The sequence below is a fragment of the Chondrus crispus genome, genomic scaffold, assembly GCF_000350225.1.
Source record: "Chondrus crispus Stackhouse genomic scaffold, scaffold_260, whole genome shotgun sequence".
NCBI lineage: Eukaryota > Rhodophyta > Florideophyceae > Gigartinales > Gigartinaceae > Chondrus > Chondrus crispus.
Window position 1 is genome coordinate 87,851 of NW_005179138.1, and position 19,971 is coordinate 107,821.

Below are 19,971 nucleotides of genomic sequence, written 5' to 3' on the forward strand. Positions count from 1 at the left end.
GGCGGGCGAACTTGTTGCGGCGGACTTCGTAGTCCTGCCAGCCCTCCCTGCCGGTTTCGAATCCGGCAGAGGTAAACCGCGTCGAACGCGGTAAGTGGTTCCTTCTGCCGTTGCGATACGGCGGATGGTCGGAAGATCGGTCTTCTGGCGGCTCGGCAGCCGCTGCACTGTCTCAGAAACTGCGGCACGGGTCGCAGGAGCGAGTCCCCGCACGAAGTAGTGCGCGAGAGACTGTTCGGAGAACACTGCCGTGCACCGGAACGCGGCCGTTTCGAGCCGGTCCGCGAACGTGCTTTCCGTTTCATGAGATTGCTGTCGCGCCGTGGCGACAGCGTCGTACGCTTCACCTAACACGTCGTCGGTTAGGTAGCGTTTCAGGAACTGGTTCACGAGTCCCGGCCAACTCACGTTGTCGTGTAGTTGGCCGGCGTGGAGGCCACGCATTGTATAACTCGTATACAGGCGCTCCGCGTCGCGCTCTAAGAAGTGCGCGAGGACTCTCACGGCAACACCTTCGGTCAGGTGTTGCGAGTTGAAGGTTACCCGAATATCCTTCAAGAACGGTAGGAGCTGGATCGGGTCCGTACCTTCAAAGCTCCTCATCGTGGGACGGATCCCACGGCAGCGTTGGACGTACTTCGCGATTCGTCCCGCGTCACCAGAGGTGACGAGCCTCGGGGTGTTATCCAAGCGGTACATACGATAGTCAGCGACGGCGCTGAACTCTTGGATCATCGTATGCACCGGCTCGAGCCCGGGCTCGGCGGGACCTAGCGTGCCGAAGGAGGTAACCGGTAGCGTACGGACGTCTACCGGACCTGGATGCTCGGCATAACTCGCCGGCGGGTGGCTGCCCCAGCGGGGATCGACGGAGAACATCGGTCCTCTGGATCCGCGGGCGGCTCCTCCACGGTCCTGTTCGGCCGCGTATGATACGCGGTCCATCTGCCGCCTACTTACGGGGATAGGCGGCAATGCTTGGGTCTCGGACGCGAGATTCGCGCCCATCGAGGGACGGTTTTCTTCCGCAGTCCGACTGGCGTCGGCGCCAGTCGGACGCCAACCTTCCGGAGCGACGGCGCTCGGAGGTACGGCACCACCGGGCCCTCTCGTGGGGGCACCGGGCAGCCTTGCGGCCATGGTCCGTTCCATGTCACGAGCACGCTGTCGCGTAGCGTTGAGCTCGGCGGAGAGGTGCGCGAACGCACCCAACTGCTCTGCTGACGGGGACGGTCGATCGTCGGGACGTCTCGTCGAGGTCGGCCTCGTGGGGCCACCTTGCCCGTGCAGTACGGGCTGTGCGAGGCGTGAGTCTTCGACGAGCACCAGTCGCGAGTGTAACTCGTCGGCTAGTGCTCGGAGATTCTCCAAGGACTGGCTAACTCGATCGAACCTCCCTTCACGTAGGGAGCGGAGCTCGTCCATACATCGCGAGTAGACGGCGTCCGTCACGTCTATTCGGAGTGAAGTGCGGACTTCCTCGATGTAGTCAGCTATGCGATCGAACATCGCAGCCGCTTGTCCTTCGGGGGACTCGGGCCACGGTTCGCAGTCTTGGAGACCAGCGTCGCCGTCACCGAACGGCGGTGATGGTGCGTGTGCGTGCATAGCGGCCGCCCTCGGATCCGCTGGTTCGGACCGGATCGAGGTGGCGTATTCTTGACTCATCTCAACGCGTACGGACGCGGAGGAAAAAGAAAGTCTTCTCGGAAAGATCTCGGGGTCTTCTAGGTCGGGAGACCACTGTAGCATAAACACCCCCAGACGACTGGAGGTGTATGCGCAGTTCGACCTGTAGACCCCGGATCGGAGAAGGGGTGAAGCGGGTCAACCAGCTACGGAACCAGGCTCGGCCCCGGGTAGCGCTGGTAGAGCGGGAGCGAGCAGGGACGCGCGCACGCACGAGCGGATCGACGCCTCAACGCCCCGGAGCAGCACTGGGTGACGTACCAGTGCTGACGGGCGGAGGCGGTTCCGTGCTCGCTTGCATGCTGCGCATCCACTCCGGCTCGGCTCCGACTAAACGCGCGCGAAGAGCGAAGGAGACGTTTAGAATAACCTGGGTGGACTGACCTTGGCGGTCGGTTGAGGACAAGCCCGTGCTTGTCCCCCTCACCGCCGCTGGTCCGCTCCGTTATTTAATATACAATCAATCCTAACATTCTACAGTGCAGTACGGACTGTACTGTAGAGCTACGGTAGTCAGCGCGGGCCGTCCCGTGCTGACAGTACACGTGTGGGTACACGTGTGCTCGTAGGTATGCGTGCCTCGTACACGTGTAGTACACGTGTGTGCGTGCCCACTTGCGCACCCCGTACACGTGTGGGTACACGTGTGCGCGTGTGTGGCTCGTATTGATCTAATCTAAATTTAATCCTGAACCGCCGCTATGCCACAGCAGGCCTACCTGCAGTCTGCCGAACCTTTACTTCGAGATATCTTCATCAAAGACCCAGTACCAGAATTTGAACCTGGATGCTAGACAATGCTTGCAGCTCATAAAACCACTATATGTATTGTGTGAGTCTGGTGACTTGTGGCATGCCACATTAGACGCCCATCATCGTGAAGAACTGGGAATGAAGCCTCTTAGGTCCGACTCGGCTCTCTATACCTACAAAATGAATGGACTGCTCAAGGGGCTCTCAGGGTCATATGTAGATGACCTGATCCGCGCTGGGGATCAAGATTTCCGAAAAATGTCGAAAAGAACATGTGAACGGTTTGAGATGGCAGACGACGAATTACGGCCTTGCACCTTTACCGGATTCAGACTAGAACTGGGCGAAAGCAGCTCACTCTCTATCCACCAACATTCCTATGTAAAGGGAATACTATCGCTTCGTTTTGATGCACGCTTTTCGGACTTTGCGTCGTTGAGAATGAAACTTGCATGGCTTACGCATACACGTCCAGACTGTTCCTATGAGGTGTCACAAATAGCACAAGTGACACGGGAGCGCTTTGACCTCGAGCCGTCAAAAGTTATCAAGAACTGCAATAGAATGGTGAAGCATGTCCGTATGCATCGACTTCAGATTCAAGTCCCGAAGCTTGATATTAGCTCTCTTCGTATTGTGGGTTTCTCTGATGCGTCATATAGTGCAGTGACCCTGCGCTCTTTATCCCTTGTCACCGCCGTCGCGGGGGCGCGTTCCCCGCCTTTGACACGTGTGTAACACGTGTGCTCATCGAAAGTGTACATGTACACTTTGGATGAGCCCACACGTGTATGCTGTGCGCTCCCGTCTATGACACGTGTACTCATCCAAAGTGTACATGTACACTTTGGATGATACCACACTTGTATGATAAGCGCGCCACACGTGTACTGTGTGCGCACACTTGGGAAAGTAGACCACGTGTACCACACGTGGCCACACGTGTATGACAAATGCATGACACGTATATGATACGTGTATGACACGTGTACGACACGTATACATACGTGGTGCCCACAAGTTTCTACGCTTATTATTGTCTAATGCCAGGTGGCAATTCCAATGACGATAATTAATTATTAATTATCCATTTAGTAACCGACGCCGACGACGGCGCTCGGCCTATATAGGTCGGGTGTCGGAAGGCGCTACAGTAAAGAGGCATCAGGTGATCGGACCCCATCTCTGGTAGGATCCTCTACGGTTCCTATCTAGTTGGCTAAGTCTGGTACCTGCACCCTTCGTCGTCATCCTTTTTGTTGTTTTTCCATTACTTTTTCCCCTATTTTCTACATTTCTACACTATCTTTCTTCTTCGTTCTTCTTTCTTGTTCTTGTTGTTTACTCCTTCTAGGGCACTCCCGCTGGAGTGCACCCCTTCACGCACACGGCGATGTACCCGCGGTACCGCGTCGACTCCCCTGAGTTACCCGAACAGAGGGACTCAAACACCCTGGTGGTTACTGTACCTTGCGTCGCGCTTTCAACAGCGAGATATACGCCCTCGTTGGCGGTGTGGAGGTGCACTGCACTACACGTCATTTGCAAGCAACTCGGACCTCACGTCCCACCTTGGTTACGTCTGCTTTCTGTCTGATGCCACTGAAGCAGTTATACCTATCGCCTTTAAGTCATGCAAGGCACGTAGGGTGACGCGATCGGTAACGGAAGCGGAGGTAATAAGTTTTAGTGACATGTTTGACTGTTGTTTTACCTTGGCCGAGGATCTACGGAGTATCATGCAGGTCCAATTTATTCCAGTACAGTTATACACGGATAGCAAGTCGCTGGTCGATGTGATATCCAAGGGTACGAGGACCGCCGAAAAGAGGCTCATGTTGGACATGGCGGTGGCAAAAGAAGGATTTCGGAAGAAGGAAATCAGTGACATTGGTTTCGTGCGGAGCAACGATAATGCTGCTGATGGATTGACTAAGAAGATGCATCAAAAGGCCCTCATGGATGTTTTGCGGGCAAGAAAATTATCCATTCGAGCTGAACAATGGATAGTCAGAAACTGAACCGAAGCTCAGTTATCACGTTTACGTTTATTTGAAGTTTTTTTCTTATTTTTCAGTGTCACCTTTACAATCTCCCGTACCTCAGCTACTCTTAATTGAGTTGCATTATCACCGCCGACTCGTCGTAAGATATCCTCAGTGAGCGCGAACGGAAAACGTGACGAGCTATCATGTATAATGCCCTTCTTGCAGTCTACAGCTACGCAGTGGTCCACAATGCCATGTTGTGTAATTCTGCCAATCCATATACCTGTGCACCGATTGACCAACCATTTAAATGGATTCTTATTGAATTCACCTTTCTCCGTTTTCGGGATACGCCGAACATTTATCCCGACCGGGAGCTGATGGACAAAAATGAAAAGCTGCTTCAATGTTTTAAACCTCGTCGGGTACGAGTCAAAATATTTTTTGACTTGCAAAGCGGTGTGTTCCTCGTACAAAGATTCGCATGCGTTGGATACAGCCGCTGGCACAACGTGTCATTATTACTCCGAATGATATTTGGTCCGTAGTCGTGAACCTCGAACTTGCGCGACGCGGAGATATGTCCACGAGCTCCAATCCCTCCAACGACCATCGATGTTCCACGGCACCTTTCCATCATTTTTAACAATTGGCGTAGCAACTCATGGCTTTTTGCTGCTTCGTCTTCCTGTACGCCCGTCTCTGTGTTGAGTTGTTTGATCATCGCCAAGAAGGAGTATGGGGTTAGTTTCAGCGAACTTGGCTCGATTGGTCAAAAGCTTTCCGGTCCTCCGGTCACTCCACCGCACGCGTACAGTGCACCATCACGCAGTGTCTTTCCGCATTTCCCAGTTGTGCCGTCTCCAACAACGATACGCTCGATTCCCCATGTCATCTGGCCTCACCGATACTAGATATTGGAACACCTCCCCGGAGATTTGTGTCCACTTTTGTTCTCAGGTGGACCGTCTCGTGTGGAGGACAAGAAGCGAGCGAACGCTTGCGAGTGCAGGCTATTATACGATACGAGTCAAAGCAGATGTCGGTGGCCAAGACACCACTCCAGTGCCACGTAAGCGGGACTTAGCAGTCATTTTTCCGTAATTTTAATTTCGTTTTATTTCGCAGGGACAGACAGGAATTGTCGTGAACGAATAGGGGAAATGTCAATCTTTTTGGCTTACAGCCAATACGATTGTCTTTATTCGTTCACGGGAGATCGAGGGGTCGATGCTCCCGCAATACCCTGTGTGCGTTCCCCGTCAAAAAGGGGGGTATACTATTCTCGGCTCCCCACCCGGTGACTAGCACCTGGAGGAGGGTAGAGGAAAAAGCACTAAACACATTTTTAGTGAAAGCTGCTTAACCATCGCGTCGGCGTTTCGGCCTCGTCCTATCCTGCACTAATACTAATTTCCGTGTCTGTTTGTCTGTGTGTGCGTTCCCGCGTTGCCATTGGCGCACGGGGGCGCTGCCGTGACAAGTGGCGGCCACGGGCGGGGCCTGGCCGCAGGCCAGGTCCGCCACGTGGACACAAGGTGGCTTTAGGCACGATCGTAGCACTACAGTACAGTACAAATTTAAATTTTGAATGCTACACTACAGTACAGAAAAATAAAAAATACACTCCCGACCCGCTTTGCGTTCTCTACCGATCCCTGCGCACACCGTCTACGCGAAGTGAGTAAGTTAATAACTGTCCTCAATGCTCCGGCCAGCTTGCTGCCCGCGGCATTTGAGCGCACGCGAACGCTTACTGACTATAAACGGTGTGTATCTTTTCTGCGAAGTGTCTACTCAAGAAGAACGCCAAGAATTGCGAGCCGCGCGCCGCGCCGCTACCCCGATCCGCCTGAACTTTTCCGAGTCCCCCACAGCGTCGACACGTGTCAACGTAACTCATCCAGCCCCGCCCTGTGCGCCCGCCCCACGTGTCCACGTCCCCTCGATTGCCCCCGCGCCCGCCCCACGTGTACGGCGCGCCCCTCTGCCACGTATACCACGTCTTCCGCCTGCCCCTGCACCAGCACCCGCACCACGTGTATCGCGCGCAACGGTCCCACGTTTTACACGTTTACCTCCGCCTGTCATTCCTACGTTTCGTGGGCTACGTGTGCCACGTGCGATCGAGCGGCCGCGTGCGCGCACGTTGCCAGCTGTCATTGCTGTGTTGCGCAGTGTTCCCGTATACATGTGTGACACCTGCAACTTTCATTGCTCGCGCGCGGTACTGTAGGATGGGCATGCGCATACTGAGGGGCACGTGGCTCAAGTGAATCAAGCGGGCCGAACATTCCGGTGCGAGGTGTGTGCGTGCACGGTTGCCACTGCACACGACTTCAGGCGACATCTGGCGGGCAAGAAGCACAAGCGTAAGCTCCGATTCATCACGGGATAGTACAAGAAAATAAAGGCCCTATTGTTACTATTTTGCTAATTGCTCTTTCGGACGACCTTGCTGGCTGACGTTGCGTTTAGACCTTTGAGGACTGCTTGCTACTACTCATAGCGATCTACAACGGACCTCTCGCACTTGCGTCAACCTTAGCTGCACTTACAAGGATTTCACTAGCGTCCCGAGCAGAACGGAAATGGCGGGACCAGCGGATGAAGACGTGGCAGAAGCAAGAAGGCAGCAAAGAAACGCGCGTGCAAGGGCAAGAAGAGCGCAAGAGACTGAAGCTGATGCTCAAGCACGTCGTGAGACAGGTCCAGACCGTGCGAGAATCCGGAGGGCTCAACAAAACGAATCTGAGACTGCAGCGCGTCGCCGAACCAACCGGGAACGTCCTGCAGTACGAAGAGCGGCAGAGACTCCTGAGCAGCGCGAAGAGCGTCTCCGTCGAGGCAGGGAGAGAACAAGAGCGCACAGAGCGGGAGAAACAACCCCCCTCCGAGATGCACGTCGCGATGGGGATCGTATTGCGTCACGAGGCGCTAGAGCAGAGGAATGTACTCCCATTCGTGAAGCGCGGCGAGACCTTGACCGTCTCTCCACCCAACAATCAAGGGATGCACAAGACACACCGACTCGGAATGCGCGGCAAGGGTCCGACCGCCATGCTCTAAGTGCTTCTCTACAGCTCTTCCCTCCACTTCCCGACTCTTCGCCTTCGTACCGCGGTCTCGGCATGATATGTACTGAGTGTTCGCACTGCAAAGCTCTGCATTTCGTCCAAGAACGCATCGTGAGCAGTTCTGCGGCAAGGCCGATGTTTTCCACATGCTGCGGGAAGGGAAAGCTTTCATTGCCCCTTCTTCCAGACCCTCCAGCTCTTCTGCGCTCTCTTCTCATCGATGATACTCAAAGGTCCCGCCGCTTCCGTAAGAACATTCGAGCATACAATGCAGCGCTGTCTATGGCATCCGTGGTCGCCAAATGGGTGAACAGAGGGCCCGGCCCTTCCAATTTTAACCCAACAATGACGATGCAGGACGAGATGTACCATTACATGGGTCCCATGATGCCATCCGAGGGGCGGGTGCCTTCCTACGCTTCCGTTTACATTCAAGACACTGACTACGCCACTCAGACGCGCACAAGGCTTGGAAACTCTACACGACTGGAGGAGGCACTTACGACGCAACTGACACACATGCTGCACGAATGCAACCCCTACGTGCAGACATTTCTGTGTATGCGAGAATGAGCTCCATCTCCTCACAACAACACTCCAGCCGCGTACCAGATGGTCATCCATGCCGACCGCAGGCCAAGTTATGAGCACGTGCGTCGGTACAATGGTCCCGAAGCTTCTGAAGTGGCTGCATTGATCCCTGGAAATGAAAACGGAGAGATTGGGCGAAGAGAAATGGTCGTTCGCAGGCGAGGGACTCTGAACAGTAACGGGAACGAAGTGTTGGATCCGATTTCAGTCAGTCATCGTGCATACGATCCATTGAGTGACGTGCTTTTGTTCCCGAACGGTAGAGATGGATGGTATCCAGAGCTTCGATTCTCCAGTGAGGACGACGGCAGACGTACCAAGATAACTCCGATGATGTTCTACGGATGGCATTTGTTCGAAAGGGCAGGTGAGTTCATCTTGATGTTACACGCAGCGCGACTCTTTCAGCAATATTTAGTTGACCAGTTCTGCAAAGTGGAGGCAGAAAGGCTTTCGTATCTCCGCCACAACCAGACAAAGCTTCGAGCGGCGGACCACACCTCACTTGGCGACAGCCTAGGAGACTCCGGTCGTGCTGAAGATGAAGCCGACGCTGTACGTGCAGGACGACTGTTCATTCTCCCTTCTACGCACATCGGATGTTACAGCTACATGAGGCAGCAGATGCACGGCATCATTGCTATATCTTACCAAATTGGCCACCCGGACATCTTCCTCACCATGACATACAATCCTAGCTGGCCGGAGATCACAAGAGCCCTGCTGCCCAATCAAACTCCTCAGGACAGACTGGATCTGTGCGCACGTGTGTTTCGTCTCAAAATGAAGGATCTCATGTCCTTGGTCATCAACGAGGATGTGTTCGGAACCGTCGTTGCCCATGTACGAGTCATCAAATTTCAGAAACGAGGTCTTCCCCACGCTCACGTGGTATTCTTCCTAGATGAGATCTCCAAGAATGATCTGCGTAATCCCGAAAACGTCGACCGCATTATCTCTGCCGAGATCCCGTCTGCCCAAGATCCAGAACTCCAAGAGGTCGTGCTTAAGCATATGATTCACAATCCATGTGGAGAACGCAATCCAACAGCCGTGTGCATTGTCGAGCAGTACTGCAGGAAAAGGTTTCCAAAACCGTTCAAACACGAAACCAGCCAGTCCGAAAGTGAGTACTACATCACGTACCGCGGAAGGTCCCCCTCGGCAGGTGGCGTCTCCATCGAGCGTCCCTCCCGTATTGGCCGACGACAGCAATCCGTCGTGGTCGACAACTCCTGGTTCGTGCCCCACAGTCTACTTCTAAGATCGTTCGCTTTCCATTTGAATGTGGAACTCTGCGTGTCACGCGTTGGCGGAATCAAGTACCTCTTCAAGCATGTGTGCAAGGGACAAGACCGAGTGACCATGGAAATCACTTCCAAAAACGAGTGCTACGACGAGATCTCGAACTTCCAAGATACGTGTCCGCATCGGAGGCCGCATGGAGGTTATTCTCCTTTGATATGTTGTGGATCGCAATCCTCCAGTGGTCAGACTTTCAGTGCATCTGCCCAACCACCATATGGTTTACTTTGAGGAAGGAAGAGAGCAGGAGGCGGCGCTTCGACCAGCATAAGGTACGAAGCTGACCGAGTGGTTTAAAGCCAACGAAAATTACCCAAGCGCGAGGCATATTCGGTACCACAAGTTTCCAAAGTACTTTACGTGGAAGAAAAGCAGCAAGTCATGGAGTCCAAGAGCATCCTTGCCAAGACAGAACGCCAGCAGCGAAGAGGAAGCCTACGATTTCAGTGGCACGGGCGCCAACGTAGTCAGTCGAATCTATACTGTCAGTTCGAGGGAGGGTGAGCGCTACTTTCTTCGCCTCCTCCTCACACAAGTGCCGGGGGCAACATCCTTCGAGAACTTGCGAAACATCGACGGCGAGCAGTGCACCAGCTTCCGACAAGCGTGCTTACGACTTGGTTTGCTGGCCAACGATGCCGAGTGGAAGCACGCCGTCCGAGATTCATTCCGGTCAAGCTTCGTTCCCCTTTCTCATCTGTTCGCTACGATTCTCGCACATTGCCAACCTTCGGATCCTCTCTCGCTGTGGAACGACAACCTGCACATGTTTCTCACCGATATTCGCAATCGCGCGCGCGGACAACCCATTCGAAGACAGCAGCTTCGCGATGATCACCACGCCACATCTTACGTGCTTGGAGAGGTACAGGAGGCCCTGCAGACGGTGCGTTCCAACTGGACGCTCGCACACTTCGGACTCCCACTCCCCGATGACAGCCTGCCCGCTTCGGAACAGCCAAACGAGATCCAGACACCCGAAGCACAAGCGCAGCAGTGCGAAGAGCGACTACAGACATCGTTGCCGCTGTTAAACACAAATCAGCGCCATGCCTTTGACGAAATTGTAGGCTCCATGCTTCCAGGCGTATCCGTCTCGGCATTGCTTCAAGGATCCTCCAGCGCCGTTGCGGGACCTTCTATGCCAACACAAAGTAGTCGTCTCTTCTTCCTCGATGCTCCTGGCGGAACAGGCAAAACGTTCGTGCTCAGCGCCATTCAAGACTTCCTTCGTTCGCGCCCCAAGCAAGTCATCGCCGTCGCCACATCTGCTGTGGCTGCAGTGTTGCTCGACGGTGGACGCACCGCTCATTCCGTGTTCAAGATTCCCATTCCTGTATCTGCCGAAAGCACTTGCAACTTCTCCACAAACTCCGATACCGGTCGTACATTGCAACAAGTCGATCTTATCATATGGGACGAGATCGTCATGTGCTATCGAAACTGCATTGAGACTGTCGATCGCTCCCTTCGCGACTTGATGCAAACCGACCGGCCCTTCGGAGGAAAGTTCCTCGTGCTCGCTAGAGACTTTAGACAAATCCTTCCCGTCGTTCCGGGCGGGTCCAGAGGTCAAATCGTGAGCGCGTGCGTCAAATCTTCCCCACTGTATCGAGAGTGCCGACTCCTGTGCCTTACCGAGAACATGCGCCTCACTGCTCTCCAAGGGGACCCCGCAGCAGATGTGGAGGCTCTCAACTTCCCACAGTTCCTCCTCAGCGTCGGGGAAGGCAGACTTCAATGCGATCAGCGCCCGGAATGGATCTCACTACCACAGTCCGTAGCGTTCGAGCACACCATCCGCAATTTATGCCTCAAGGTCTTCCACGGCATTCGAGACAATCACGCCGACCCTACATGGCTCACAAAGCGCGTTATACTCACCACAAAGAACAGACCGCTCGAGCAGGTCAACGAAGTCATCGGCAACATGATGCCGGGACCGTATCGAACATATTTAAGCGCAGACAAGGTCGAGAGCGAAGACACCAACGCGCTGATCTATCCCACGGAAATGCTCAACACCTTGACGGCCGGGTCTGATCTGCCAGACCACAAGCTCAAGCTCAAGAAAGGTTTCATCGTCATGCTTCTGCGCAATCTCGATCCCACTTCCGGTCACGTCAACGGCGCTCGATATGTCATCGAGAAAATGACCAACAACCTATTCTTTCTACGCGTTACCTCGGGGTCACATGAAGGCAACAGACTCTGCCTTCCACGAATGCCCTGCGGACCAGGTGACGACAACTTCCCATTCCTGGCTTTACTCGAACGCAGTTACCCATTCGCACGTGCTTCGCCCTTACAACGAACAAAGCCCAAGGCCAGTCCTTCGGTGGCCGTATTGGTCTCGACCTACGAGATCATTGCTTCTCGCACAGTCAACTCTACGTCGCATTATCGAGGACTACTCACTCAAGTAACGTCACTATCCTCACTCGAGAGTCCGATGCAACAACGCGAAACGTAGTGTACCCCGAGGTCCTTCAGTAGTCATCAAAAAAGTAAACGCCATTCTCTTTACATCTCGCCTTTGCCACCCTTCCGAATTATTGCTCCTCCACGCGGACTTGGCTCGGCGCGCGAAGCGCGCACGGAGCCCACTTGTCCACAACTACTAAAATCCGTGTCTGTTTGTCTGTCTGTTTGCCAGTCTGTGTGTGCCTGCCTTGCCATTGGCGCTGCGGTGAAAAGTGGCGTGACAAGTGTCGGCGGCCACGTGCGGGGCGGCCTGGCCGCAGGCCAGGCCGCCACGGGGACACGTGGCTGCCACAGGCAGTAAAAATCCGTGTCTGTCTGTCTGTTTGCCAGTCTGTGTGACAAATGGCGGCCACAGGCAGGGCCTGGCCGCAGGCCAGGCCGCCACGGGGACACGTGGCGGTGACAAGTGGCGACAAGTGTAAAAATTAGAATTAAAATGACTGTGGCGGACTGCGGAGCGCGGCCGCGCTACAGTACACTACAAATTTTAGCCCGGATCCGTTTAAACCGCGCCACGCGGATCTACATAGTGGGCAGAACTGGGGCAGGCACTGCGAGCACGTGACGGCGGTGTAGTAGATGGACGCGTACGACGGGGGGGGGCAGACGCGTGAGACACGGGGCTGCCCGAATTGCCGGAGGCTCACGGCGTCGTGGGCGGGGCGGTGGTGCGCGGGCGGCTGTCCGTGGGGGGCCGGAATTCTTCAAGGCGGAGTTGCGCAGCGCGTGAAGCTTCGACGTTGGGGAGCGGATGTGGATGCGCGGCGACGGGGAAGTGCAGGGCGGGGCGGCGACGGGCGGCGACAGGGACGGTGGGCTGCAAGATGATGGTGGGCGGAGATCAGTTTTGGGTGTGCGGCGACGACGTGGAGGAGGTGTGGGCCGGGGCGGCGATGGGGACGGTGTGGGAGGGTGGGCGTGGGGCGTCCGTGGCGAATAGAGAGGGGGCGCCTGGGCGGGGCGGTGTGGAGCACCACACGCGCGCGTGCGCGGGGGGGAGCGGAGCTCCGCTAGCTCCGACCCGGTCCACTCCGCGGACCGGGTCGGAGCTGGACGGCGTAGAGTACTACAAGGGGCTTCAACCGGTGCGCGTGCCGGGGGGCTGAAGAGGTAGGACGGTGAGCAGGCTGCGAAAGCTGTCGGGCGCCCGTGCGGGGGGCGGGGGAGGCGTGACGGCGAGCGGGCTGCAAAACCTGTCGGACACGCGTGCCGGGGGGCGGGGGAGGCGCCACGGCGAGCGGGTGTCAACCGGGTTGCGCAGAGACGGTGGCGGACGTGGTGTGCCGGGTAGCAGCGGAGGCGGGCGTTGACGCCGTGGTGGGCGAGTGCGGCGGGCGGGACGGGCGTGCGCGCGCGATCGCGGACGAGGTGTGCATGCAGCTCCACGCAAAGCGGTTCCACGCGACGGCGGGGACGCTGCTGGAGGGGCAGGCGGGTGACGCGCGCGTGGTGGCGAGCTGCGTGGGGCTGCTGCGCAACATGAGCGGGCAGGACGCGGCGAAGAGCGTGGTGCGCGGCGAGATGTGGCGGGTGACGCGCGTGGTGGGCGGCGGTGGCGGGGCGGACGGACGCGGGCGTGGCGTAGACGTTCTGCGGGCTTGTGGGCGAGGTGTGCCTGCGGCGCGGGGACGTGGCGGACGGGTGAGCTTGGGACGGGGCGGTCGAGGTAGTGATGGGAGCGGTGGCGCGGAGGGCCGCGGCGCGGGCCGCGCACATCGCGCAGGGGCGAGGAACGCGGAAGGTGGTTGCTGCGAGCAGAGCAGGTGTCGCAGCCGGCGGTGTAAGAGGGAGCGCGCGGGCGGGTGGGTGCCGGGATCCGCCGCCGGGTAGCAGTGTTAGGCGGAATCGAGCGGAGTGTTAGGCGGAAGTGAGCGCCGGCGCGGAGGGCGGCGGCGCGGACCGCGCGCGGGGCGCAGGGGCGACGAACGCGTGGCAGGACGAGGGGGCAAGGGGATACGAAGACCGGAGAGAGGACGGGAGAGTTAGCGCAGAGGGCGGGGGAGCAGCGGGACGGGGAACGGCGGCGTGTGCGGAACGAGGAGCGGAGGAGGAAGGGACTTGGCTCGGCGCGCGAAGCGCGCACGGAGCCCACTTGTCTCTGTGACTAATTGTCACCCGTGTGTCCTCCCTCGCGCAGGCTCGGTCCTCCGTTGACAAACGGCCTCACGAAGTGGCAACACAACGACAGTAAAGTCTCTATTGTTGGCGACTTGCGTCAAAGGGCAGTTGTCGATGTGATTGGTGATGGCCGAAAGCGATGATGAGATTGGAGTTTATTTTTACCTTATTCCAGACCCAAAGTACTGTAAATTAGTTGATTTGTCGGCAGTGAACTACAGTACAACGCAAGATATTTTTATATTGGTGGCCATGAAGGCCAGCTGTTACAGCACAGAGTAAACTTTCCCCCCCGCGTTCTGACAAATCCGCCACCATCAAGAGGCGAGCAACAAACAGCCCTTACACCCTGGTTGCTTCCTTCCACTCTGGAGTTCTACGAGCGTTCACTCACGAGGCTGTAATACACCCTGGGTGCTTCCTTCCACGCTCGAGTTCTACGAGCGTTCATTCACGAAACAGCAAGCGCAAGTACTTCGTCTCATTCCTACTCATCCACACAAACGTCCCCACTCATTCCTCTTTCGTTGACAACGCCGTAGACACGTTGACCGTTGACAAAGACAAGAGTGCCACGCGCTGAACGTGGCCATCAACCTTCGCATCCCTGTTTTTCGACCGACCGGCGCCGTTTTCACGCAAACACACTCCGCACCTCATCAACTTTTCTTTTCTTTCTGTCTTGTCCTAGGCGTCTGGCTATTTACTTAAAAATGCAGGAAAGCTACCAGCAAGACTCTATCGATGTGTTCATAAGCCATGCTGGCCCGGATAAGCTAAACATCGCACGTCCTCTTTTCGAGAAATTGGAAGCTGATGGTAAAAAGTTCTTCCTCGACAAGAAATCAATGCAGCCCGGTGACTGCGGACCGGACGAAATGACGAAGGCCATGGAATCTGCGAAGGTCGGTGTTTTCATTCTTTCTCCCGAGTTTGCCGCTCGAAAATGGACGATGAGGGAACTGCGTTGCTTCCTAGGTAGAAGGGAAGAAGCAAGAAGGAGTGGGAGGCAGCCACCAACACTGATTCCGGTGTTTTACAGACTAAGTATTCGGGAATGTAGAAAGTTGGAGCCCAGTGAGCATCAGGATAATGAAGGAAACAATATTTTTGAAGTTGAGAAGTTTTTTAGCGAGGAACGACAGCGCGAGGCGAGCACGGAAATGGTGAAGAGGGAGCTACAAGAGCTGGCAGATATCACCGGGATAGAAAATGACGAAAAGGCAACGAACCGGTTGGAAGACGAATTCAGCCATCTTGCAAGAAAACAACTTGTGGAGCGAGTATTTCTGGCTGTGAAAAAGAAATGTGAGGAGCACTCGAGCGATGTAGTGACAGAAGGCGTTCATGGCCCATTCGAGGAAGAGGCGAAGAGGAGCGACGCCATTGGCGATGCTCGTCATCAAATGCGTACTACATCCGCGGAGGACCCGAAGAAGGATGGCTTCAAGGCTTCGTTTCAAGTGCCAAAGAACCCGGACCATGTCATACTGAAGTTTGGACGCAGTGAAGATGCTGGCAACAGTACGGAACGTATGACGGCTCCGGAAGAACGATTGAGGCGGAGTGTTTTGCGTCCGGGAGACCGTCAAAATGTTGGTGCTGTTGGAGCGCGCCGTGGAGGGGTTGTGGGGACGAAGGGGATGGGAGGCATCGGAAAGTCTTGCGCCCTACGCGGTCTGGCCTCGGATGAAGAGGTTCGCAGCCGGTTTTGCGACGGTATATACTGGCTGGTGCTCGGTCAAGACGCGACAGAACGAGGAGTAATGGAACAGCTGGCCCGCATCACGAGAGAAAGCGGAGGGGAAACGCAAGCGAAGGAGGTGCGTGAAGAAAGCGTGCTAGAATCTGCGGTTTCGAGGGTCACAGAGTGGTTCAAAGGGAAGACAATTTTGCTACTTATCGACGATGTCTGGAGAGAAGGCATGGTCGGGAGAGAAGGCATAGCCGGAAGTAAAGTCATGTCAAGACTGAGAGAAATTGCGGATGTGGAGAACAGCAGCCGTACAGCGTTCACAGCGCGAGAGTGGGGCGTGGTGGAGGGAAGCGAAGAAATCCAATTTTCGACAAAAGAAGATGCTTCCTCTCTGGAAATCTTGCTGAAGTCTGCTGACCTACAACGTGAAGAGGTTGAGGACCTGGGGGATCAAACGGATAGGATACTGAGGTTTTGCGGTGGGCTTCCGCTTGCGCTGTCCGTGGTTGGCAGAGCGATTGCGAGACATCGTGAGATTGCGAAAGAACTTTGTCTGAAAAATGTGCTTGATGAGTACTTGGAGTGTCTGGAAGATACATCGTCAATACTATTGGACGAAAGAGCGGATGGGACGTACCTATACGAGAACCTGTCAATGGCGTTTGAAGTTTCGCTGTGCATGATGGATCGAAAGAAGACCAGAGGAGATGGGCAGTTGATGTCCTACGCCGAGATGTACGAGTCGCTGGTGGTCATTCGGCGCCAAGGATGGTTGCCGTTGAGCGTACTTTGTTTACTATGGAAACAGAAAAGGAAATCTCAGACAAGAAGAGTGCTACACGACTTCGTGGAGGCCAGTCTAGTGGAACGAAAGGATGGAGTGTCAAGTGGTCGCAAGATCGCCGGAGTCAGGTTGCACGATTTGCAGCTCGATTACGTGCAACAGAGATGTGGGAATGGGGGAGAGAAGAGGTGGCATGAAAAGCTTGTGCAAGAATGGCAATGGAACGAGAGTGAGAACAGGCAAGAAGCGCCGCCGTGGGTTTGCGGGAGAGGGTGGAAGAAGGATATGGTGGAGGACGAGTATTTCCGACACAACTTGTGCCGCCATCTCAAGGGGGCGCAGCTGGGCGAGGATTTGTGGGATGTTTTGAGTAATGCCAGGTGGGTGGCAGAGAAGTTAACTCGGGCAGAGGGGCTAAATCTTCAAGAGGATTTCAAGATTTTGACGGACGTAGCCGGGGAAGACGGAGAACGGTGCGAAGCGGGAGGCAGGCTGTGGTCGTTGCAGAAGATTGCTAGACAGGCGAGGCTGAGTACGTCCTTTGTTCGTCGAAGTTCGAGAGAGGTATGGTTTCAGCTGTACGATGGTCTGTTGAGATTTAGGAACGAGTCGGAAGTAATTGGACAGTTCTTACGCAGGATAGAGGAAGTTGCAGAGAAGCCGTGGTTGAAGTCGCTTACACCTGGCTTGAACGTATCAGGCGCGGTGCAACACATATTTCCGGACCAGGGGAGGGTGGGGGGAATGTCGGGATGCGCAGCTAAGAACGAAGTGATCGCTTGGGGGGGTAAGAAGAAGCATCTGTTTCGTCGGACATTCCGGGACGGGGAAATGGAAGAAAACGTGTCGTTTAAAGCGGGATGGGGGAGCAAGCTTTGGTCGGAGAACGGAAAGTATGCAGCGGTAGTACAGGAAGATGGAACAAGCTTGCAGGTGTGGGATATGCATACAGGAGCTACAGCAAAGCGAGTCGGACAGGAAGTGGATGTAGAGCACCTGGGCCGTCGCCCTTTTGACTTGACGGGGGATGGAAAGCGAGTAGCGTTTGGGAGAGAAGATGGTGTGGTTGTGTTGTGGGATGTTGAGAGAGGTGTGAAGATCAAGGAGGTAGCGAATATGCGGGGCCATGTTGTTAAGAAAGTATCGCTTTCACCGGGCGGGAAACGGTTGGCGTGCACGGGAGGATGCGGCTCGAACCGGTCAATTTTGATACTGTGTGCAGAGACAGGGGAGATGGTTCGGGTGATCCGGGTGATTGGCGTGCCGAGTACTCGACTAACCGGTTGGACCAAATGGTTGATTTCGTGGTCGAACAATGGAAAGCGGGTCGCGTGCGTGTTCCAGATGGGGGAATCTGAAGCAAGATTGTGGATCTTTGACGGGGAGACTGGTAGGAGTATCGCGGAAAGCGCGCCGTTGAAACGCGTTGACTGTCTTGCATGGTCGGAGGACGGAACGCTGTTGTACTGTTGCGAGTCCGGTAGCGGGCAGGGTGTGGTGTCGGTATGGGACGGACGCTCGGGGAAGAGAATATCGGAATTTGATGATTTTTGGGCAGCGGCAATATCTCTGTCCGGGGATGGGAGATGGTTGGCTGCTTCCGGTGACGGCGGGGAGGTTTCTGTGAGGGACACAGAGACCGGGGCAGAAGTACGGCGGCACATCGCGACACGCGGGTCGCGTGTTGGCGTCTTGGGCTGGCTAGAAGATGGAAAGCGGATGTTTTCTGCGGATAGGAATTTCAATATTGTCATTTGGAGGTGGGATAATCTGGAGAGGTTGCAGGAGGAGGAAGAGGAAGTCGACAAGGTCAACAAGGAAGGGCAAGAATTCACGGCTGTTGCGTGGTCAAGCGATGACATATGTGCTACTGTGGTTGGAGACGGAGACGTAGTGATGTACGATGTGAAGACGGGGAAGAAGATGTGGGGGGATGCTGAGACACACTTAAGCCCTGTGCATTGTCTGGAGATGTCTAGAGATAGCAAGCGGGTGTTTACGGCAGCAAGAGATGGAACGTTTGCGATGTGGGACAGCAAGACGGGCGACAAGTTGTGGGAAGGCGGGGAGGCCTGGGCCAAGGATGATTACGCAGAAGCAGAAGCATGTTGGTCCAATGATGGGACGAGGGTGTTCGTGTCGTTTAGAAGGGGGATGGGGTTGTGGGACGGGAAGACTGGGAACAAGTTATGGGAGAGAATCACGGACACCTACATGTGGATCGGGTGCATGGCGTGGGCTGGAAACGACACGAAGATCGCGCTTGGGGGTAGGCGTGCTGTTGAGCGCCAGAACGGGAGAGGCGATCAGGGTGGCATGTGGGCATACAGATGGCGGGGTCGTGCTGCGGGGCGCCAAAACAGGAGAGACGATGGGCGATGCCCCCGAACGTGTCCCAGATTCGGTCGGCCTGAAATGGGCTGCGGACCAAGGTCGGACCAAGGTCTGCTTGAGTGGTATTCAGATGAGTTTGCAGACGAAGTTCACATAGATTGGTTCAACTTTGTGAAGGTGAAGAAGGTGTGCGGGCTTCGTTCTCTGTTGAGCGGGCTCCGTTCTCTGTTGGGCGGGCTCTGCTCCCTTGTGGTGGTTCTTCTTCTGCTTGGGTGAAGTGGTCTCCAGATGACAAGTGGATCGCGTCAACTGGATATGTTGAAAATGATGAAAATGGGAAACCAAGGAGAGTCGGAGTTATGATCTGGAATTGGGAGACAGGTGTAACATATCGGTACCAGTGCCAATATGATGAGCTTACGGTACCACCCCATGCGCTGGAATGGTCTAACGACGGGCGACGCGTAGCCTTTGGAATTGGAAGAGAGCTTGCGATATGGGATATTGAGACAGGGGTGATGTTAAGGTATAGCACAAACAGAAACAGTGAACATCTAACGCATATTGCTTGGTTCCGGGACGGGTCGCGAATGGCGACGTTGCGTGGAAGAACGTTACTAATCCTGTCCGTGACGAGTCAAAGCGTTGTCTGCGAAAAGAAATACGGTGGTGTTGGGTATCTCAAAGAGAGCGATCTGCGCCAGTTCATCGATACGAATGAGGGCAAACTCACGGCGGCGGATCTAGAGAGGAAACTGGAGAGGAAACTGAGGATTCGGCAAAAGGGAGATGGAGTGTGCTACAAGACAGGAGATGACAAAATCCGCCTAGCAACCGTTGACGGATATCGTTGGTACTGTTCTACTTCAGGTCGGCACATTGCGATCCAGGTGGAAATTGGTTCTTATGCAAAACTGCACTTTTACGAGCTCTTGGAGTAGTGTGATTGTGAGTGTGTGAATAACCACTGGGCAAAAGGGGATGTCCCGGCCAGGACAGGAGGGGTTGTACCCTCGGTATATGTAGTAAGGGATGATGTGCCAGGAGAAATTTGTATGTATTTGAAGTTGTTTCTAGTTACCCGACGCCTCGATGCCCCTCTCCGCAAAAAAAGTAGCCGGCACATCTTTTCTATGTGTCGCGCGCAGTTGC

General features: G+C 55.3%; 2 protein-coding genes; both read left to right on the forward strand.

Moving 5' to 3' along the window:
* The first annotated feature begins 7,789 nt into the window (after nucleotides 1–7,789).
* On the forward strand, nucleotides 7,790–11,876 carry CHC_T00005001001 (hypothetical protein). The gene is made up of 6 exons (XM_005716316.1): nucleotides 7,790–8,066; nucleotides 8,109–9,224; nucleotides 9,267–9,584; nucleotides 9,703–9,789; nucleotides 9,838–10,293; nucleotides 10,516–11,876. Exons 1-6 carry the CDS (start codon nucleotides 7,790–7,792, stop codon nucleotides 11,874–11,876), a joined length of 3,615 nt encoding a protein of 1,204 aa, XP_005716373.1.
* A 3,292-nt stretch (nucleotides 11,877–15,168) lies between these two features.
* CHC_T00008351001 (NB-ARC protein) lies at nucleotides 15,169–19,971 on the forward strand. XM_005716317.1 is given in 2 exon segments: nucleotides 15,169–19,095; nucleotides 19,096–19,971. 1 exon segment carries the CDS (start codon nucleotides 15,169–15,171, stop codon nucleotides 19,093–19,095), a length of 3,927 nt encoding a protein of 1,308 aa, XP_005716374.1. The 3' UTR covers nucleotides 19,096–19,971.